We start from the raw sequence: 23,044 nt of genomic DNA, 5'->3' as shown, positions 1-23,044 counted from the left end.
TGCCCATGGAACAATATCCAGCAAGGAGTCAATGCCTTGAGGAAAAACTGCTATGTCTGAAGTTGTGCTGAGCATAATGGATTAAATTTGTTATGATATAACTCGATCAACAAATCACAAGAATCATAGAATGGTTGCAGCACAAAAGGACACCATTCGGCCCATCAAGCCTGTGCTGACTCTCTGCAAGAGCACCTCAGCTAGTCCCACTCCCCCGCCCTTTCCCCGTAGCCCTGCAAATCTTTTTACTTCAGGTACTTAGCCAATTCCCTTTTGAAAACCACGATTGAGTCTGCCTCCACCACCCTTTCAGGCAGTGCATTCTAGATCCTAACCACTCACTGCATAAAAATGTTTTTCCTCATTACAACAGTGACTACACCCCAAATTGGTGTAAAGCGCTGTGAGATGTCCGGTGGTCGTAAAAAGGTGCTATATAATTGGAAGTCTTTTTTTCTTTGGTTTTTTTGCCAATCACCGTAAATTTGTGTCCTCTGGGAACAGTTTGTGCCAATGGGAACAGTTTCTCTCTACCTACTCTGTCTAGACCCCTCATGATTTTGAACATCACTTTCAAATCTCCTCTCAACCTTCTCTGCTCCAAGGAGAACAACCCCAGCTTCATAGAATCATAGAAATTTACAGCACGGAAGGAGGCCATTTCAGCACATCGTGTCTGGTCCGGCCAACAAAGAGCTATCCAGCCTAATCCCACTTCTCTGGTCTATCCACTTAACTGAAGTCCCTCATTCCTGGAATCATTCTCGTAAATCTTTTCTGCACCCTCTCAGGCCTTCACAAGATTTTATTTTTTTGCTGGAAATCAAAGTTCTAGTGGTTACCGAAGTAAAATATCTGTAATTGCTATGGAATTCCAGTAGCATTCAGTCACTTCAAAATAGTCAAGCCAGACGTTGATACAAAGGCCTCATTAACTTGACATGTTGCAGACGTTTGCCTGGACCACCCGACCCATTGTTACTGACTGATGTATTGTGGAACAAATCTAGTAGTATGTAGATTTTGGCTAGGAATTTGCTTTCAGCTTGCTATTTTTACAGAATGTGCTGCAAAGAATTCCTCCTCTGCAGGTCTTGGGACCTAAACAAAATTTTTTTTAAATGCACATTGACAGTACCTGGTGTTTTATAAGCCAGACATACTGCATTAATTCAACACAAATATCCCACAATGTGATGCACAATCTACAATATAACTTTGGTGGATTCAGTTTAACAGAAACAATATGCGACTGCCTCACATAGATAGGATCATATTGTTTGGCTTTGTGTCACATTAACTGGTGCAAAGTGAACTTTTTAAATTCTCACTTATTAAAATATTTAGTGTCTACAAAGAACGGACTATTACCCTGGCATTTTGCTAACTTCTAAACAAAAATTAACCAATATGAGCAGGACTCCAGTTGTCCACATAACTGTCACTGATCTTCACTGTCTGTGAAATGCTTTGAGACATTTCTGAGACTTCATAAGTTATGATATAAATGCAAGTCTGTGTTTCGATAGAACCAGAAGCATAATTTCACAGCTGGCATTGCTCTAAGCAGGTTGGGTTGTGGCCTTGAATGGGGACTTTCAAGTATAACTGTGCCATTAATAAGCCACTTTTGGTAAATATCCAACAGTCCCAACGATAACTGGATTAACACTTGAACCTATACTATAGACACCTCTGTATAGAGACTTTGATGTAGAATATAGACTTGTTTGAACTGTATTGTTTTATTATCTGGTTCAAACGAGAGTTGAATCTTGTTCACTGATAGGCTGTTGAACAACTTTTGATGCCCAGAAAATGTGAACCAACTCTGTTATTTGGTTACTCTGATTTACTGCATTGTAAAATTTGACTACTTCTGCAATGTGTAGATTTCTGTTATAGTGAACTCCACTTCTGCTTCGATATGATAATAGACTGGTAGACCAGGCCTTATTAGCATTTTAAGTGTATTTGACTGACTAATATGCAGAAGCTATCTGCAAATGTTGACTCCTGTTTAAGAGTTTAATACACTGAATGGTATAGCACAGCACTATAATAAAGTCATTGGAGGCCTGTGGCTACATGGGTGCTGCGATTTGGTATTTAAAAACCTGCTAACCGGTTTAAATATTTTTCTTTCAGGTACAGAGAATTGGTCCGATACCTACGAGTGATCAAATGCAGTGACACGTTAAAGTTAGTATGCATGTTTTCCAAATGGATATATAAATATTAGCATGCGCAGTTTGAAAAAGGTGGTGGTTTTTACCCAGAACGATAGAATACACCCTATAGATACTGCAGGGGCCTGATGTGCGGACAAGGCTTGGCGGTGAGGGCAAGTCCCGTGGGTGCACAGTACCCCCAGTCGGGTAATGGAGCAGGGAGGAGGCCGCAGGGGAGCAATGGAACTGGTGGGGAGGCTTTGTGACCGGGCTTCAAGCTCGGAACGAGAACCTACTTGCCCCGCTTTTGCATTGAGGGGGTCGGCAGCATCGCTATTGTCGAACAGAGCCGCATCAGGAAAAGAAAATCTGTGGCAGCAAAACTTGGCCAGCGGTTTTTCTCCTTTCCCTTCACACGGAGCTCGTGCTCCAAAGAAATAAATCTGCTCGGAGCCGCCCCCCCCGCCCCCGCAAAATTATTATACATTAATACTTAAACCAACCTGCAATATTAGTATACATTATTGTTAATAAAACAACCTAGAGATCCACAGATTTGTGTGATGTTATGATATTATTATGCATTAATACTTAACCCGCCACAGATGTATGTGTAGAACGCATCTGTGCAGCGTCTGGTCGTTGGCAGCAGCTTCTAGTTCGTTCTTAGCAGTTGCTCTGAAATATTTTTTAAACAGTTGAATAGTTTTATGAATTTTCTATACAAAGTCCACTGCTACATGATTTTAGTTGTATTGCATACATCTTAGAACTGCGTGAATTGAGTTTTCTTTTTCCCTTTTATGGATCAGGCTGCGAATCCTACAAGATAAAGTTCCATTCTACTTTTGCAAGTATGGCGATTTTCACTCTGCTGCGCAATCATTTCATCTTAGTTCCAGCCTTTCTTGCTGCACGGCCTGCCGTTTAACGCCTTACCAGTACGTGGTATACTTAAAAATTTTCAAGACTGGAACTGTACCAGCTCGTTGTGAACTTTCCGATGAAGGAAGATGGACATTTGTTAAAGGTCAGCCTCAAGTTTCCAATCCAGTGTAATCAACCTGCTCGTGTTTAAACTGACGAGGTGCTCTAATAGAGTCGGTTCCCGTCTTTATTCCGCTGAGTCTTCAAATCTTATCCATCCATTTCCTCTCCTCCAATTTTCTCCAGTCCTCTCTCAAAGGTGCTGGGGTATCGTTTTAGGGGCACTGGTCACTCTCCAGGGCGTGCCTAGATAGTTGACTGACAGGATCACACCCTAACTCCACTCTGTCCAACATGCACACGCATACTTTTCCAGGAAGCATCACTGGACTTTGGAACAAGGACCTTGGCTAATTTTTCTCTTCATCTGCCAAGCCCTCCCCGTGCCCGCAGGCCAAATGTAGCATCCCTACTGCTACTCCAGCTATGATCAGCAAAGGTAGCATCAAACCTTTCTACACTGTGGTTCAATGTCATGCGAGGCAGTATCCTTGCCAATTGAGGTTTCCATTTCTCTTTCCAAGATATCCCTTTGCCCCATAGGAACTCTTTGAGCTGGTGTTTTGGGCAAGCTCTGAACCTTTTGTGTAACTTTATCCACTGTTACTTTGTGGATTACCGGCAGGCAGTACACTCGTTTCTGGATGAAGTGTATTTTAATTTTTCTTTTTAACTTTTGTGGCTGTTCGAGTATAGTGTTCTATCTTGCACAGAAACATAGAAAATAGGTGCAGGAGTAGGCCATTCGGCCCTTCGAGCCTGCACCGCCATTCAATAAGATCATGGCTGATCATTCCTTCAGTACTCCTTTCTTGCTTTCTCTCCATACCCCTTGATCCCCTTAGCCGTAACTACCTCTATCTAACTACCTCTTGAATATATCCAATGAATTGGCATCAACAACTCTCTGCGGCAGGGAATTCCACAGGTTAACAACTCTCTGAGTGAAGAAGTTTCTCCTCATCTCAGTCCTAAATGGCCTACCCCTTATCCTAAGACAATGTCCCCTGGTTCTGGACTTCCCCCAACACCGGGAACATTCTTCCCGCATCTAACCTGTCCAGTCCCGTCAGAATCTTATACGTTTCAATGAGATCCCCTCTTATCCTTCTAAACTCCAGTGAATAAAGGCCCAGTTGATCCAGTTTCTCCTCATATGACAGTCCAGCCATCCCTGGAATCAGTCTGGTGAACCTTCGCTTCACTCCCTCAATAGCAAGAACATCCTTCCTCTGATTAGGAGACCAAAACTGAACACAATATTCCAGGTGAGACCTCACTAAGGCCCTATACAACTGCATTAAGACCTCCCTGCTCCTATACTCAAATCCCCTAGCTATGAAGGCCAACATACCATTTGCCTTCTTTACCGCCTGCTGTACCTGCATGCCCATTTTCAGTGACTGATGAACCATGACACCCAGGTCTCGTTGCACCTCCCCTTTTCCTAATCTGTCGCCATTCAGATAATATTCTGTCTTCGTGCTTTTGCCCCCAAAATGGATAACCTCACATTTATCCTCATTATACTGCATCTGCCATGCATTTGTCCACTCACCTAACTTGTCCAAATCACTCTGCAGCCTTTTAGCATCCTCCTCACAGCTCACACCGCCACCCAGCTTAGTGTCATCCGCAAACTTGGAGATACTACACTCAATTCCTTCATCTAAATCGTTAATGTATATTGTAAAGAGCTTGGGTCCCAGCACTGAGCCCTGCGGCACTCCACTAGTCACTGCCTGCCATTCTGAAAAGGACGCATTTATCCCGACTCTCTGCTTCCTGTCTGCCAACCAGTTCTCTATCCACATCAGTACATTACCCCCAATACCATGCGCTTTGATTTTGCACACCAATCTCTTGTGCGGGACCTTGTCAAAAGTCTTTTGAAAGTCCAAATACACCGCATCCACTGGTTCTCCCTTGTCCACTCTGCTAGTTACATCCTCAAAAAATTCCAGAAGATTCGTCAAGCATGATTTCCCTTTCATAAATCCATGCTGACTTGGTCCAATCCTGTCACTGCTTTCCAAATGCGCTGCTATTTCATCCTTAATGATTGATTCCAACAGGTCTATAATTACCCGTTTTCTCTCTCCCTTTTTTAAAAAGTGGTGTTACATTAGCTACCCTCCAGTCCATAGGAACTGATCCAGAGTCGATAGACTGTTGGAAAATGATCACCAATGCATCCACTATTTCTAGGGCCACTTCCTTAAGTACTCTGGGATGCAGACAATCAGGCCCCGAGGATTTATCGGCCTTCAATCCCATCAATTTCCCTAACACAATTTCCCGCCTAATAAGGATATCCTTCAGTTCCTCCTTCTCACTAGACCCACTGTCCCCTAGTACATTCGGAAGGTTATTTGTGTCTTTCTTCGTGAAGACAGAACCGAAGTATTTGTTCAATTGGTCTGCCATTTCTTTGTTCCCCATTATAAATTCACTTGAATCCGATTGCAAGGGACCTACGTTTGTCTTCACTAATCTTTTTCTCTTCACATATTTATAGAAGCTTTTGCAGTCAGTTTTTATGTTCTCTGCTAGCTTCCTCTCGTACTCTATTTTCTCCTCTTAATTAAACCCTTAGTTCTCCTCTGTTGAATTCTAAATTTCTCCCAGTCCTCAGGTTTGTTGCTTTTTTTAGCCAATTTATATGCCTCTTCCTTGGCTTTAACACTATCCTTAATTTCCGTTGTTAGCCATGGTTGAGCCACCTTCCCCGTTTTATTTTTACTCCAGACAGGGATGTACAATTGTTGAAGTTCATCCATGTGATCTTTAAATGTTTGCCATTGTTTATCCACCGTCAACCCTTTAAGTATCCTTTGCCAGTCTATTCTAGCCAATTCACGCCTCATAGAAACATAGAAAATAGGTGCAGGAGTAGGCCATTCGGCCCTTCGAGCCTGCACCACCATTCAATAAGATCATGGCTGATCATTCACCTCAGTACCCCTTGCCTGCTTTCTCTCCATACGCTTTGATCCCTTTAGCCGTAAGGGCCATATCTAACTCCCTCTTGAATATATCCAAGAACTGGCATCAACAACTCTCTGCGGTAGAGAATTCCACAGGTTAACAACTCTGAGTGAAGAAGTTTCTCCTCATCTCAGTCCTAAATGGCCTACTCCTTATCCTTAGACTGTGACCCCTGGTTCTGGACTTCCCCAACATCGGGAACATTCTTCCCACATCTAACCTGTCCAGTCCCGTCAGAATCTTATACGTTTCTAAGAGATCCCCTCTCATCCTTCTAAACTCCAGTGAATACAGGCCCAGTTGATCCAGTCTCTCCTCATATGTCAGTCCTGCCATCCCTGGAATCAGTCTGGTGAACCTTCGCTGCACTCCCTCAATAGCAAGAACGTCCTTCCTCAGATTAGGAGACCAAAACTGAACACAATATTCCAGATGAGGCCTCACTAAGGCTCTGTACAACTGCAGTAAGACCTCCCTGCTCCTATACTCAAATCCTCTCGCTATGAAGGCCAACATACCATTTGCCTTCTTCACCGCCTGCTGTACCTGCATGCCCACTTTGTGACTGATGAACCATGACACGCAGGTCTCGTTGCACCTCTCCTTTTCCTAATCTGCCATTCAGATAATATTCTGCCTTCGTGCTTTTGCCCCCAAAATGGATAACCTCACATTTATCCACATTATACTGCATCTGCCATGCATTTGCCCACTCACCTAACCTGTCCAAGTCACCCTGCAGCTTCTTAGCATCCTCCTCACAGCTCACACTGCCACCTAGTTTAGTGTCATCTGCAAACTTGGAGATATTACACTCAATTCCTTTATCTAAATTGTTAATGTATATTGTAAATAGCTGGGGTCCCAGCACTGAGCCCTGCGGCACCCCACTAGTCACTGCCTGCCATTCTGAAAAGGACCCGTTTATCCAGACTCTCTGCTTCCTATCTGCCAACCAATTCTCTATCCACGTCAGTACATTACCCCCGCTTTGATTTTGCACACCAATCTCTTGTGTGGGACCTTGTCAAAAGCCTTTTTGAAAGTCCAAATACACCACATCCACTGGTTCTCCCTTGCCCACTCTGCTAGTTACATCTCAAAAATTCCAGAAGATTCGTCAAACATGATTTCCCTTTCATAAATCCATGATGACTTGGTCCAATCCTGTCACTACTTTCCAAATGCGCTGCTATTTCATCCTTAATGATTGATTCCAACATTTTCCCCACTACTGATGTCAGGCTAACTGGTCTATAATTACCCGTTTTCTCTCTCCCTCCTTTTTTAAAAAGTGGTGTTACATTAGCTACCCTCCAGTCCATAGGAACTGATCCAGAGTCGATAGACTGTTGGAAAATGATCACCAATGCATCCACTATTTCTAGGGCCACTTTCTTAAGTACTCTGGGATGCAGGCCCTGGGGATTTATCGGCCTTCTATCCCATCAATTTCCCTAACACAATTTTCCAACTGATAAGGATATCCTTCAGTTCCTCCTTCTCACTAGACCTACTGTCCCCTAGTATATTCGGAAGGTTATTTGTGTCTTCCTTCGTGAAGACAGAACCGAAGTATTTGTTCAAATGGTCTGCCATTATAAATTCACCTGAATCCGACTGCAAGGGACCTATGTTTGTCTTCACTAATCTTTTTCTCTTCATATATTTAGAGAAGCTTTTGCAGTCATACTGTCGAAGTTACCTTTTCTTAAGTTCAGGACCCTAGTTTCCGAATTAACTTTGTCACTCTCCATCTTAATAAGGAATTCTACCATATTATGGTCACTCTTCCCCAAGGGGCCTCGCACAACAAGATTGCTAATTAGTCCCTTCTCATTACACATCACCCAGTCCAGGATGGCCAGCTCCCTAGTTGGTTCCTCGACATGGTCGAGAAAACCATCCCTAATACACTCCAGGAAATCGTTCTACACCGCATTGCTACCAGTTAGGTTAGTCCAATCAATATGTAGATTAAAGTCGCCCATGATTACTGCTGTACCTTTATTGCACACCTCCCTGATTTCTTGTTTGATGCTACTACTATTTGGTGGCCTGTACACAATTCCCACTAGCGTTTTCTGCCCTTTGGTATTCCGTAGCTCCACCCATACCGATTCCACATCATCCAAGCTAATGTCCTTCCTTACAATTGCATTGATTTCATTTTTAACCAGCAACGCCACCCCGCCTCCTTATCCTTTGTGTCTATCCTTCCTAACTGCTGAATACCCTTGGATGTTGAGTTCCCAGCCTTGGTCCCCCTGGAGCCATGTCTCCGTGATGCCAATCACATCGTGGAGTCTCGGTTGCGGCCGCAGAAACGCCTATCTATTCCCCTTACAATTGAATAACCTATCACTATCGCTCTCCCACTCTTTTTCCTGCTCTCCTGTGCAGCAGAGCTAGCCATGGTGCCATGAACTTGGCTGCTGCTGCTCTCCGCTGATGAGTCATCCCCCTCAGCAGTAATATTGCAATTGATAAATGTAAAAAGTGAGAATGCATACACCATTTTTGAGACACAAAAACCACAAGAAGAACGTCAAGTATTTCATTAGCCGTATTCCAAATTTTGAATTGTTCATAAAATGGCCTGGTAAATTAAAAGTTAATAATTTTTATGGTTGAAAATCATGGCCAGGTCTGCCACTGTAAGTACATAAGAACATAATTGGATTTCTGGTACAACCTTGGCCTTGCATTTGAGGGTACTTGAGGGTGCACTGGCCCATAAGAGAAGCTTTATTACATTAAATGATTTCCGATGACCATGCCTTTAGAACAATAACCAGAAGATGAGTTTAATGATCTGTTATTTTACAGTGCAGTAATTCATTCTCTTTTTAAAAATTATGCCTTGGGATGTTTTTCTAGCTTAAAGGTGCAATCTAAATGCAAGTTGTTTTACTTTTCTTGCTCTCCCTCTTCCCTTCACCTTGTATTAAAAGGACAAGTCGTTGGCTGCCTACAGGCAAAATGAAGAGCTGTGGATGCAATGCTACCAGGTCTGGTTTGCAAAGAAGAGATTCATGATCTGCGGAGAAACATAATTGGGACACTTTGCATTGTGCTACATTGTTTTGTGTTTGCCTCCAATGCTTTTGTCCACATCATAGAAGGTCTCATTTTTACTTCATTATTTTCTGTTTGAAGGTGCTACTTCAATAAGGAATTGTGCACTACTAAAATGCGCACTCAGGATCCTATTTGTGAATGACATACTCTATAGAGATGTAAGTACTGTTGCAGCATTTTGATTAGCACTTCACTGATTTTATCATTTCACAGTTGTCAACTGCTGATTATTTTTCAACCTTTGTGATTACATCACAGTTGTTAATCCTTCAGTGTTTGAGCAGTATTGTGCATCAATGTCATTAAGAGAATTGTCTGTCATTGTTGGTATTGATGGCTGCTGCTAGCACAGTGACCCAAATCCGAATATGTCGACTCTCTCCCTTTCCAGAAAAAGTTAAAAGTATACAAATATATTAAAGTGTAGGATTCTGTGACAAACGTACATTTCTCTCCTTTAACATTATTTTTTGGATTCTTTATTGTAAGCCATAGTCCACACACATGGTTAAGATTAGTTATTGCCATCTGCTGTCTGCACCTAGAGGGAATTAATCCAATCTGACTAATATTCATTTCTTGGGACAAGGGAAAAACCTGTGGTTCTGGAAGTTTAGGGTATGCATAATCTGATTGTTGCCATTGTGCATGGTTCGGAACGCATACAGGTCCTTGAATGGGTATCCAATAGGGGAATGTTTATGCATCAGTAAGTTTGTAGCTAGTTTTTGTTGGAACAAAAGAGGGCCAATTTTTTTTTTAAACTGCTGACTGCCTGTTTCTTGCTTGAAAAGCAGAAAGACAGCAATGGAAAATGTGGGGGTTGGAATTGCACCTTGGTTGATCCAATGAGGGCCCACCTGATGCAATTTTCAGGCTAGCCTCGAAATGAACAAGCAGTGCATCCTGTATTGGGCATAAGGCTGCTTAAATATGCAAATCGAAGTCATCTGCCAGTTCAAGTGGAAGAGAATATTGTATCCATGAACACTCAATTGCTACCGTCTCCCGGGAAATTACCTGGGAGTCTGCGGAGGCGTGCGCAGTGACCCCCCCCCGCCTCGCCACGCCGATCTCTTAACGCCACTTGGGAGAAATTGCCGGGTCAAAGGGGAGGCTTTACAATGGCGTCCCTAGTGTCCTCCAGACGGCCATGGTGCAGCCCGGCACTCCATTTTGGGTGTTGTGCTGAAGGGCCGATCCCACATTGCGCTGGTGGCCTAGTGGAGGCCCTCAGAGACCTTGCAGAGTGCGCAGTGCCCCTCCCCTTTAAGCGAAGGGGAGCCCCCCCCAAAGGAAGTGGAGCTCGTGAGATTGCGCTCCGCTTCCTTTGAGGGGCAGTAAGCCGAATTCAGCAGGACTTCTCCGCCGGGCGCAGAATGTCCCGGCCCCAGATGGTTACTGCCCCTAATCGAGGCGCAGAGCACTTTGGCCTCCAGAGGTCATACTACTTTCTATTGTCCCGGATGGCCTCCTAGACTTGTGACATGAACTCAAATGTATCTTTCTCTTTATCCCCCCCCACCCCCCCCAACCTCCTCATTGCTGCCAAATCCAATGTGCTGGGGGGGGCAGTTTCAATTATTTTCTTGGATTATACAAAGTTGCTGCTATGGTTCTTAAATCATCACATGTTAGCACTTGAGCCTGAACTCAACTGATTCATATTGAGAGATTTTATAGCTGATTAGTATGATGAGATGTGATCTGTGTGCATATATGTTTCTCCCACATTCAGATTCACTGCTGGACCCAACTGATTCAAATTCACTCCAGTTCGTGCATACTGGGAGAAGAGGAGCTACAAGTGCCGCCTCCTGTATTTGTGAAAGTAAGCTAGTTCTAATAACCTAAACTTGCTGGACGATAGTAAAATGATACGATTTAGTCTGTGTGAGTGTATGCAATGGCAACTTGCATTTATATAACATTTCTCACATAAACCAGTGTCTCAAGAGTTCATTAGAATGGGAGATTCAAACGGCCAATGAATAGGAACCATCGCAGTTTGCAGCACAAAAGGAGTCTACTCAGCCCATTGTGTTTGTGCTGGTTCCTTGCTGGAGCAATAACAAATTGTTCTGCTCTTTCCACATATCACTATCTTTCTGTGCTTTAAATATTTATTCACCTTTTCTTAATGGTCTTTGCTTCAACAATTGTCTGAAGCAAAGCATTCTATGCTCGCCACAACTCTGCACAAAGAAATTGTTTTTTTTACAACAGTCTGGTAACTAATTGTCATTTTGTTCTGCTAGCTCAAAAATGACGATGCACTGAATTCAATTTCATAATTTTAACTTATTACAACTATTTGGGTTACTGGTCCACAAGGCTACTGCACCCATAGTGACAGATCTCGCTTGTAATGGGTACCAATATCAAAAATACTATATTATGAGGGAGAGAAAGAGAATGCTGAGTGGAAAGTTAAGTGCACATATCGGCAAAACAGTCCCTCTTTCTTATGAAATCCCTATTATAAATCATGACTAATAAAGTGTGTGCATTTTAGTAGTCTAAATGTACAATGTAGATTGCCACAGCCTCATCATTCTCACTTCGGATGTCCTAAATGGTTTTCCTTTCTTAATCTTTTATAAAGAAAGAACAAACTTAAATTTACATAGTGCCTTTCACATCCTCAAGACATGCCAAAGTGCTTCACAGTAAGTGAAGTACTTTAAGTGTAGGCACTATTGTAATGTAAGGAAACATGGCAGCCAATGGTCCCACAAATGGCAATAAGATAATGTAGTCTGTTTTGGTGGTGCTTTAAGCATGTGTTTTTTAAACTATATTGATAATTGCTGTTGACAGTTAAATTTGTTCACTTGGAAGAGATGGGTCAGTAGTGCAACATACTGTATACAGAAACTTTGAACTATAAACAGAAGTTTAAATGGCCTTAATAACGGCTCCATTTTTTAACTACCACACTGGACTGTGCTGAAGAATTTTACATTATAGCCTGTGGGAGTGAGTCCGTTACTAATCTCTAAAGAAATTACACACGAGATCCAATTTTTAAGTAAAATAAAAGTTGTGGAAAAAATTTTAAAATAATGCATATTGGTACCATTTACACCATGATTGTGAATTGAGTAGTGTTGACAACTTGGGGGATATTCATACTACAGCTGTAACAGCAGTGCGAAGCTGTTTTGTTTCGTCCCAGCATTCCATTTCCAGTGTAAATGCATCGCAAATCTGGTACAGGTGCAATGTCCTGAATCCGGAATTCCAAAAATGGACATTTTGCGCATAGCTGGTGGAGTCATCCGGAATCCAGAATAACTGTCCAAAAACCGGACATTTCTGTGGCAAAACACAAAATCCAGCACAGATTCGGTCAAGGATTCTGGATTTCAGACAAGAAAATCAAGTCTGAAATCCAGAATCCTCAATCGAATCTGTGTTGGATTTCGGGTTTTGCCAGATTTTGGACCTCGCTGCTCAAAATCCGGCATGGATTTGGTCGAGGATTCCGGATTTCAGACTATTGATTTTCATGTCTGAAATCCGGGAAAACCCAAAAACCGGCACGGATTCGGTCCCGAAGATTCTGGATTTCGGATGTTGTACCTGTATTTGGACCTAACTCAACACTGGAATGAAACAGAATTGAAACTCCCTGGAGGGAAGCCCTGCTTTGGTTTGCAGTCAGCTTGGGCGATCCCACTTGTTTGAGACTCAAACGTTGAGTGACTTTGGGAATTGGATTCAGGTTTACACTGCTAAACTTGGATCATGTGAGTACACCATTATTGTTTTGAGATTTTATTGCTGAGGGCCACCCAGAGGTGAGCTGACTTTAAGAACTTGTGTTAACAGTTGGTCACGAAGGCTGTGTTTTAAGGTTGTGCTTTTAAAATTGTTTCCTCAATTAATATTAATATATATATTTTAAATCATTTCTTATCAGAGCACTGCTGTCCTTGCAGCGGCAATCCTTGAAGATCTGAAGAATGGAATTGTGGGCTTACCCAAAGCCTTTTCATCAGTGGTAGGTGAAAGGCCTTTTGTCTAAATGCTGTGCAGGATTGTGTCAATTAAATGCAGTAGATCCTCTGGCTTATGGATATTTTGGGAGCCATTGTTTTAATAAGTAACAGTATTGCAGGAATGATGTTCCTTTTGTAGAACTATCTGAGCAGTAAATAAATGCCCAGTGTTATCGGTCTAGACTTGTAAAACTGTGTAATGCCCTTCTAAGAAGCTGATTTTTTTTTAACATAAGGCTCCCATTCTGTCCTGCTCATTGTATAATATATATCCAACCCACAGCATTTTCTGACATTCAGCTATCTTAAATATACGTCAACATTTGCCCCCACAGGTAAAACACAGTGTATAGGTAGCCTGGGCAACATTGGCCATGCTCAGCACAAAAAAATCTCTAAAATTATCAGCATAAAATAAATTAGGTAACGATAAGGCAATAGTTTATTCTGTATATTAAATTTGGAACATGGACCTTTCATTGGAATAAATACCAATACGTGATTATTAACTCTCCATACACTCTATCCAATGCTCCTCTGATCATCTGTTTAAAGCTCCCCTCTCCAAAATGAGTACAATGGAATCTTGATTAACCACACAACTAAATAGAAATGTTAGACATTCACACCATGTCACTGAGCATCTGAAATAGAGAAGAACGGTTAATGTTTCCAGTGTGATGCTTCATTAGAACTGGCATCAGTTTGATGACATTGTATCGGAAATCTTTCTCTTTGAGATGCTGATTGATCTGCTTTCTAAAAACCATGTTTTCTCTAATTATCTTGAAACACATAATTAGTTTGCCAAGTGTGTCATTGAGTATTTCTACTTGCAGTGTAAATCTGGAGTCAGGACCCAACGTGGCTCTGGAGCAAAGGAGAGTGAGACTCCCTGCTTCCATTTCACGTTGCAGAATGTAAAGCCAGTCCAATGTCACACCAACCAACTGTGTAAAGTGCCTGGACCAGACACTTTTTACATCTATCTATAGTTTATTTAAAATGTTGAGAATGTCAATGCTGCTGCATTCACTGTCTAAACATTTAAATTTTACCTGCTGGGTGAGGAGTTCTGGACATGTGTGTAAGCACAGGCACAGAACTGTGTTCTTAGCAGCTACAAGTTCAAGCTTTACCTCGATAATGTAGACAGGATAATGCCTGACTGAAACCAAAACCATAGCGATCTGTCTCAGACCTATAAATGCAGCCTCAATCAGACATTCAGTAACTCAAACTGAGAACTTTAAAAAGCTAAAATAGGCTGGGTGAAATTTGGGATTGACTGTTCAATGGCTGTATCTTCACCAAAATTAAAAATAGAATTTTGTTTGATGTTTGGGACACTTTTTAATGTGCTTGTATCCTGTGTTGTATCCTGTACACAGTGAGCTAAGCATCTGTTGAAGTGGAGTTGGCTATAGTCCTCTCAATGAGTTGTCTGATACTCGGCAAAATGGTTTTGTGTGGTGACTTGATCTGCAAATGGAAAGCACCAAGTGCAGCCAGTAATGTCCTTATCTGTCTAAATTCCATGGCATCTGGAGTACTTGTTGAGTTAGCTGTATTTGATATAGGGCCTGGTAAAAGAAAGAAAACCTATCCAGGAAGCTGAAAACTTGTCTGAAATGGTATTGGCTGTTAATATGTGGATGAACATGTACGATGCTTCGCTGGGGCAATAGAGTCTAAACCAGTGGAGGGCATGAAGTTAGGACTGTAATCAGATTGTAATAAACTGAAAGGAGTGCTGGTCATCAAGTTAGCGATTCCAAACTTGAGTTTCATTAGAAGAAAATAAATTATTTTCAACAAAGTGTATTGTGCACATTATTCAATTACCCCAGTCAGGATATTTTAGTTACAGTGCTACTTCCAGTTACTGTACAACACAGTATAATTATTTCTCTTATCCCAAAAGTGCCATTCATTCTTTTACATGGTTTTAGATAGTGGCACCTCTCCAGTACCTGGTCTTTCTTGATGTGCGAGCATGGACATTGAGTATTGGTTGGTTATTTGATCAAGTGGACCGTTACATCATGGTCCAGTCTTGTGCTCAAAAAGCATCTACACCTACACTTCCAGCAGAGGCTATTCAGTGATCAAGAACAGGATTGATAGCCAATTTGTCTCCTCCCCTGCACACACCCCACCCCACCCCAAAAAAAGAAAGCCTAGGGACTGAAACAAATTGTAGATATTAAGGTCCAATATCATTTCCAATTGTTTAGTTCTCAGAGATGCTGCCTTTTTACAATGAAGCAAGTATGTCTTTTGTTTTACAATTGTTTAATAGGTTTAGCCCAATTCAAGTTTGTATAAAATTCCACGATGAATGAAAGCTAATATAAAATGTTCCTGTTTACAGCTTCAAAGAGAATCTGCATTGATTCTTATTACGGTGGCTGCTGCCCAGATGTTGCACAAGAAGCTCTCTGTCATGAATATTGTCCTGCCATTAATTATAGCTTACGGGGTAAGAACTGCAAGATTACTGTAACTAGTTTATTTTACTGTTACTTTGTTTTCCCTTTCGAAAATCCATTTCTGGAGTTTGATAGCTGCTTTTGTCTGCATCCCAGAGTACTTAAGGAAGTGGCCCTAGAAATAGCGGATGCATTGGTGATCATTTTCCAACAGTCTATCGACACTGGATCAGTTCATATGGACTGGAGGGTAGCTAATGTAACACCACTTTTTAAAAAAGGAGGGAGAGAGGAAACGGGTAATTATAGACCGGTTAGCCTGACATCAGTAGTGGGGAAAATGTTGGAATCAATTATTAAAGATGAAATAGCAGCGCATTTGGAAAGCAGTGACAGGATCGGTCCAAGTCAACCAAGATTTATGAAAGGGAAATCATGCTTGACAAATCTTCTGGAATTTTTTGAAGATGTAACTAGTAGAGTGGACAAGGGAGAACCAGTGGATGTGGTGTATTTGGACTTTCAAAAGGCTTTTGACAAGGTCCCACAAAAGAGATTGGTGTTCAAAATTAAAGCACATGGTATTGGGGGTAATGTACTGACGTAGATAGAGAACTGGTTGGCAGACAGGAAGCAGAGCGTCGGGATAAACGGGTCCTTTTCAGAATGGCAGGCAGTGACTAGTGGAGTGCCGCAAGGCTCTGCTGGGACCCCAGCTCTTTACAATATACATTAATGATTTAGATGAAGGAATTGAGTGTAATATCTCCAAGTTTGCAGATGACACTAAGCTGGGTGGCGGTGTGAGCTGTGAGGAGGATGCTAAGAGGCTACAGAGTGACTTGGACAGGTTCGGTGAGTGGGCAAATGCATGGCAGATGCAGTATAATGTGGATAAATGTGAGGTTATCCACTTCGGGGGTAAAAACATGAAGGCAGAATATTATCTGAATGGCGGCAGATTAGGAAAAGGGGAGGTGCAATGAGACCTGGGTGTCATGGTACATCAGTTATTAAAAGCTGGCATGCAGGTACAGCAGGAGGTGAAGGCGGCAAATGGTATGTTGGCCTTCATAGCTAGGGGATTTGAGTATAGGAGCAGGGAGATCTTACTACAGTTGTATAGGGCCTTGGTGAGGCCTCACCTAGAATATTGTGTTCAGTTTTGGTCTCCTAATCTGAGGAAGGACGTTCTTGCTATTGAGGGAGTGCAGCGAAGGTTCACCAGACTGATTCCCGAGATGGTAGGACTGACATATGAGGAGAGACTGGATCAACTGGGCCTGTATTCACTGGAGTTTAGAAGGATGAGAGGGGATCTCATAGAAACATATAAAATTCTGACGGGACTGGACAGGTTAGATGCAGGAAGAATGTTCCCGATGTTGGGGAAGTTCAGAACCAGAGGACACAGTCTTAAAGATTAGGGGTAAGCCATTTAGGACTGAGATGAGGAGAAACTTCTTCACTCAGAGTTGTTAACCTGTGGAATTTCCTGCCGCAGAGAGTTGTTGATGCCAGTTCACTGGATATAGTCAAGAGGGAGTTAGATATGGCCCTTACGGCTAAAGGGATCAAGGGGTATGGAGAGAAAGCAGGAAAGGGGTACTGAGGTGAATGATCAGCCATGATCATATTGAATGGTGGTGCAGGCTCGAAGGGCGGAATGGCCTACTCCTGCACCTAATTTCTATGTTTCCATGTTTCAGTATGGAAGGTGGTGGTTATTTCTTCCTTCCCTCGCCAATCAATTTGTTAGGATCTAATTTCTTCCATCAAACTAAGTTTCATTGTTATGTTCACAATGTCTTTATACTTGTATTTCGGCGTTTTCAGTGATTTCCATGGCTATCTCCATAGAAACATTTTCACAGTTATATTTTTGAGATTGTGCCTTGTTTTCCAAGCTTCATGATAATTAGAATTGCATGTTATGTTAACACTAATAACATTATTAATGCAAATTTAGCCCTCTATTCTTCCCAGTTGCTTCCTTCCATTATTTCATTTTGCTACCCTCTTCCTTTATTCTGGAAATATTCTTTCTTCCCCCTACCCCTACTATTCCTCTGAAGATGTTGACTCATGTCACTGAATTCCACATTTTCCTGGGCCTCCTTTCCTGACTACAAACTGAAACCTGGGATTCAGGAGAGGGAGACGGAGGGTACGTTTAATAAAAATAAAAGTTTAAAAACTGAATAACTAGACGGAGTGGCTTTATGGTAACTTGGAACAAACAAGTCACTGCTTGGGATTGTGGCTTTTCACAAAACATCAGTGCCTGGTGGAACACATCATAGTTGGACTCCGCGGATTCCATCCTCTCCTGGTCCAGACCAGCATTCTGGCAGATGCAGTAGATCCATTGTCTCTCAAAACTTATTCTGAGTCATTAGAATCCTTTCCTTCTCTGAAATTACCGGCTTCCCTGTTGATTGAGAAGTCTGCGCACCTCTAATTCTGCCCTCTTGAGTATCCCTGATTATAATCGCTCAACCGTTGGTGGCCATGCCTGGGCCCCAAGCTCTGGAACTCCTTCCCTAAACCTTTCCGCCTCTCTACCTCTCTTTCCTCCTTTAAGACGCTCCTTAAAACCTACCTCTGACCAAGCTTTCGGTCATCTGCCGTAATTTCTTCTTATGTAGCTCGGTGTCAGATTTATTTGTTTTGTCTTTAAACATCCCTGTGAAGCGCCTTCGGATGTTTTACTACGTTAAAGGTGCTATATAAATACAAGTTGTTGTTGTTGATCGAGATAGCTAACAATGGCTACTATACCCAAGTTGTGGGACTGAACATTTCTCTATGCCATTCACCTCCGTTAGTGCTGCGGTAATAGTTTGTTTTATTTTATTAACTAGCACAAACTCTTGGTCAGACGTGGAGTTTGGAACTAACATTCCACTCATATTTCACACCTCACAAATTCAGCATTTGGGTGGGGGCAATTACTAATTTGGCATCTTGGAATGGGAGCAAGATTTGGAGAGTGGTACAAATAGATAAAAATTGAATTTTTATTGGCTTTATTCTCCTGTTTACTTTACTTATGTCTGCTTTGTCATTAAAATGAATGCAGAGAAAAATAAGTAAGCCAACAGGGCGTTCTTTGAGAATTTGTTGCTATTTTTCCTTAATGTACCTGCTGTTTTCACTCTTCTGATCATTCTACGGGAAAGTGATGTTGTCGTTTGAATATTTCACTTCACCCATGTGATCCAGTGCTGCATCTTGATTTCATGGACTCCAGCTGTTGATGTTCCACTGGACCCTCGATATGTGGCTCCACTGATCGGCAAGGTGTCTGGTCTAATGGTAGAATGGGATCCTTGGAGCACTGAGGAACAGCACAATGCATTCTTGCCATCTGTGGTCTGGAAGCCACTATGTAAGCTGCTCTCTGTTCTTTGCAATATTGTCATCAGAGCTGCAGTCTGTGCTTCCATGGAAGTGGAGTCACCAACTGGCCCCTGGCCGTTTCTTAAGCTGGGGATCTGCTGCATTTTCCAGTGAAAGCTGGCACATGCCCCATTGCTTTCTGTAACAAAGACAGAACTTCCATGATGTCGCCACAAAAGAGCTGTAGACTCGAGAGTTACAGCTGTCAGTCGCCGCGCATTCTTGGAGATTGATCTTGGAGCCTGTATGTAGGAATGATGTTCCTTGAACCACCTCCTTTTCAGATGAGTACCCATGAGTTCTGGATTCCACAACTCGATTGCCTTCTCCCCAGCTTCGCCTGGGAAGGCGTTGCATTCTCATTGATCTTAGCTGGTGCGGGGCAGTAAGAAAGCAAGTGCTGCAGGGGGTAATTTGGAGAGGGTTGGGGCAGAAGAACACTGGGCATGAAGTGTCCGGAGGAACTCACGGGTGGGCTGCACTCTGCTGTCATCTTCCTCATCCTCCAAATCCTCCTCATTATCATCATTTCCCCCGTTGCTGTGGTGGATAGAAACATAGAAAGTAGGTGCAGGAGTAGGCCATTCGGCCCTTCGAGCCGGCACCACCATTCAATATGATCATGGCTGATCATGTAACTTCAGTGTCCCATTCCTGCTTTCTCTCCATACCCCTTGATCCCTTTAGCCATAACTCCCTTTTGAATATATCTTGACGAACTGGTCTCAACAACTTTCTGTGGTAAAGAATTCCACAGGTTCACAATTCTCTGAATGAAGAAGTTTCTCCTCATCTCGGTCCTAAGTGGCTTACCCCTTATCCTTAGACTGTAACCCCCTGGTTCTGGACTTCCCCAACATCAGGAACATTCTTCCTGCATCTCACCTGTCCAATCCCGTCAGAATTTTATGTTTCTATGAGATCCCCTCTCATTCTTCTAAATTCCAGTGAATATAAGCCTAGTCGACTCGGTCTTTCTTCATATGTCAGTCCTGCCATCCCGGGAATCAGTCTGGTGAACCTTCGCTGCACTCCCTCAATAGCAAGAATGTCCTTCCTCAGATTAGGAGACCAAAACTGTACACAATATTCAAGGTGTGGCCTCACCAAGGCCCTATACAACTGCAGTAAGACCTCCCTGCTCCTATACTCAAATCCTCTCGTTATGAAGGCCAACATGCCATTTGCCTTCTTCACCGCCTGCTGTACTTGCATGCCAACTTTCAGTGACAGATGTACCATGACACCCAGGTCTCGTTGCACCTCCCCTTTTCCTAATCTGTCACAATTCGGATAATAATCTGCTTTCCTGTTTTGCCACCAAAGTGGATAACCTCATATTTATCTACATTATACTGCATGCATTTGCCCACTCACCTAACCTGTCCAAGCCACCCTGCAGCCTCTTAGCATCCTCCTCACAGCTCACACTGCCACCCAGCTGTGTCATCTGCAAACTTGGAGATATTGCATTCAATTCCTTCGTTTAAATCATTAATGTATATTGTAAATAGCTGGGGTCCCAGCACTGAACCTTGCGGTACCCCACTAGTCACTGCCTGCCATTCTGAAAAGGACCAGTTTATCCTGATTCTCTGCTTCCTGTCTGCCAACCAGTTCTCTATCCACGTCAGTATATTACCCCCAATACCATGTGCTTTGATTTTGCACACCAATCTCTTGTGTGGGACCTTGTCAAAAGCCTTTTGAAAGTCCAAATACACCACATCCACTGGTTCTCCCTTGTCCACTCTACTAGTTACATCCTCAAAAAATTGTGGAACATTTGTCAAGCATGATTTCCCTTTCATAAATCCATGCTGACTTGGACCGATCCTGTCACTGCTTTCCATCTTTAATAATTGATTCCAACATTTTCCCCACTACCGATGTCAGGCTAACCGATCTGTAATTCCGTGTTTCTCTCTCTTCCCTTTTTTTAAAAAGTGGGGTTACATTAGCTACCCTCCAATCCATAAGATCTGATCCAGAGTCTATAGAATGGTGGGAAATGACCACCAATGCATCCAATATTTCTAGGGCCACTTCCTTAAGTACTCTGGGATGCAGACTATCAGGCCCTGGGGATTTATCGGCCTTCAATCCCATCAATTTCCCTAACACAATTTCCTGACTAATAAGGATCTGCAGGAAAGATGAGTAGAATTAAATTGGTGAACATTATCCCCTTGGTACTGAGGACACAGAGAAAGGTTGCTTTTGTATGGTACTTCACAGTGATGCCAAGGTGACCATGTAGATGTTTAGTCACTAACATGGCACCAACAATACAACAAGGTACGGTAGCATAGTGCTTAGGGGACTCGTAATCCAGAGGCCTGGACCAATAATCCGGAGACTTGTGTTCAGATCCAAACATAGCAGTTTATGAATTTGAATTCAGTTAATTAAATACATCTGGAATAAGAAAAACTAGTGTTCATAATGGAAACCGGCCGTCCTTACTCAGTCTGGCCAATATGTGACTCCAGACCCACAGCAATGTGATTGACTCTTAACTGGTCTCTGAAATGGCCAAGCAAGCCACTCAGTTGTACCAAACTGCTACAAAAAATTACAATAAGAATAAAACCAGACGGACCACTCAGCCTGAATTCGGACACGACAAAGGCACACCCAGCCCAGTCAATCCTGCAAAGTCCTCCTCACTAACATCTGGGGTCTTGTGCCAAAATTGGGAGAGCTGTCCCACAGACTAGCCGAGCAACAGCTAGACATGGGTATGATTCTGTGAATTTGACTATCTGCCAACGTTCCAGACTTCTCCATCGCCATCCTTGGGGTATGTCCTGTCCCATTGGTAGAACAGACCCACTTGAGATGGCAGCACAATAGTATGCAGTCGAAAGAGAGTGGCCCAGGGAGTCCTCAACATTGACTCCAGACCCTATGAAGTCTCATGGCAGCTGGTCAAACATGGGCAAGAAAACCTCCTGCTGATTAGCACCTAAAGCCCTTCCTCAGCTGATTTAATCAGCATTCCTCTATGTTGAACACCACTTGGAAGAAGCAAGGGCACAGAATGCACTCTGGGTGGGGGACTTCAATGTCCAACCCAAGAGTGGCTCAGCAGCACCACTACTGGCCAAGTCATGATGGAGTATGACCTCGTCCTTGCCAATCTACCTGTCATAGATGCATCTGTCCATGACTGTATTGGCAGCAGTGACCACCACACAGTCCTTGTGGAAACGAAGTCCGATCTTCACACTGAGGACACCCTCGATCTTGTGTGGCACTAACATGCTAAGATTCAGAACCGATGTAGCAGCTTAAAACTGGGCATCCATGAGGCGCTGTGGGCCATCAGTGGCCACAGAATTGTATTCCATCAAAATTCATAACCTCATGGTCTGGCATATACCTCACTCTACCATTACCATCAAGCCAGGCAAGCAATCCTGGTTCAATCAGGAGTGCAGAAGAGCATGCCAGAAGCCGCACCGGGCATATCTGAAAATGAGGTGCCAACCTAGGGAAGCTGCAACATGGGGCTGCATGCATGCTAAACAGCAGAAGCAGAGTACTATAGACCGAGCCAAACGATCCCACAACCAATGGATCAGATCAAAGCTCTGCAGTCTTGCCACATCCAGTTGTAAATGCTGGTAGATAATTAAGCAACTAACAGGAGGAGGAGGAGGCTCCATGAACATCCCCACCCTCACCGATGGCGGAGCCCAGCACGTGAGTGTAAAAAAACAAGACTAATGCTTTCGCCACTATCTTCAGCTGGAAGTGCTGAGTGGATGATCCATCTCAGCCTCGTCCTGGGTTTTCCACCAACACAGACGCCAGTCTTCAGCCAATTCGATTCACTCCACGTGATATCAAGAAACGGCTGAGCGCACTGGATACAGCAAAGGCTATGAGCCCCGACAACATCCCGGCTGTTGTGCTGAAAACTTGTGCTCCAGAACTAGCCACACCTCTAGCCAAGCTGTTCCAGTACAGCTGC

At 43.0% G+C, this 23,044-nt stretch overlaps 1 protein-coding gene across 4 annotated transcripts in view; it reads left to right on the top strand.

The window, feature by feature from the left end:
• LOC139280512 (uncharacterized) overlaps positions 1-23,044 on the top strand; it is a 61,201-nt gene that overhangs the window by 27,265 nt on the left and 10,892 nt on the right. For all 4 annotated transcript variants that reach the window (XM_070899992.1, XM_070899989.1, XM_070899990.1 and 1 more), the window contains exons 11-16: positions 2,149-2,202; positions 2,984-3,201; positions 9,306-9,385; positions 10,966-11,058; positions 13,153-13,233; positions 15,606-15,713. In XM_070899992.1, the coding sequence (XP_070756093.1) occupies positions 2,149-2,202; positions 2,984-3,201; positions 9,306-9,385; positions 10,966-11,058; positions 13,153-13,233; positions 15,606-15,713 (634 nt within the window). The remainder of the gene's footprint in view (positions 1-2,148; positions 2,203-2,983; positions 3,202-9,305; positions 9,386-10,965; positions 11,059-13,152; positions 13,234-15,605; positions 15,714-23,044) is intronic.

The sequence above is a fragment of the Pristiophorus japonicus genome, chromosome 15 (assembly GCF_044704955.1).
Source record: "Pristiophorus japonicus isolate sPriJap1 chromosome 15, sPriJap1.hap1, whole genome shotgun sequence".
In the NCBI taxonomy this organism is placed as follows: Eukaryota; Metazoa; Chordata; class Chondrichthyes; family Pristiophoridae; genus Pristiophorus; species Pristiophorus japonicus.
This window is presented reverse-complemented; position numbering and strand designations above follow the sequence as displayed.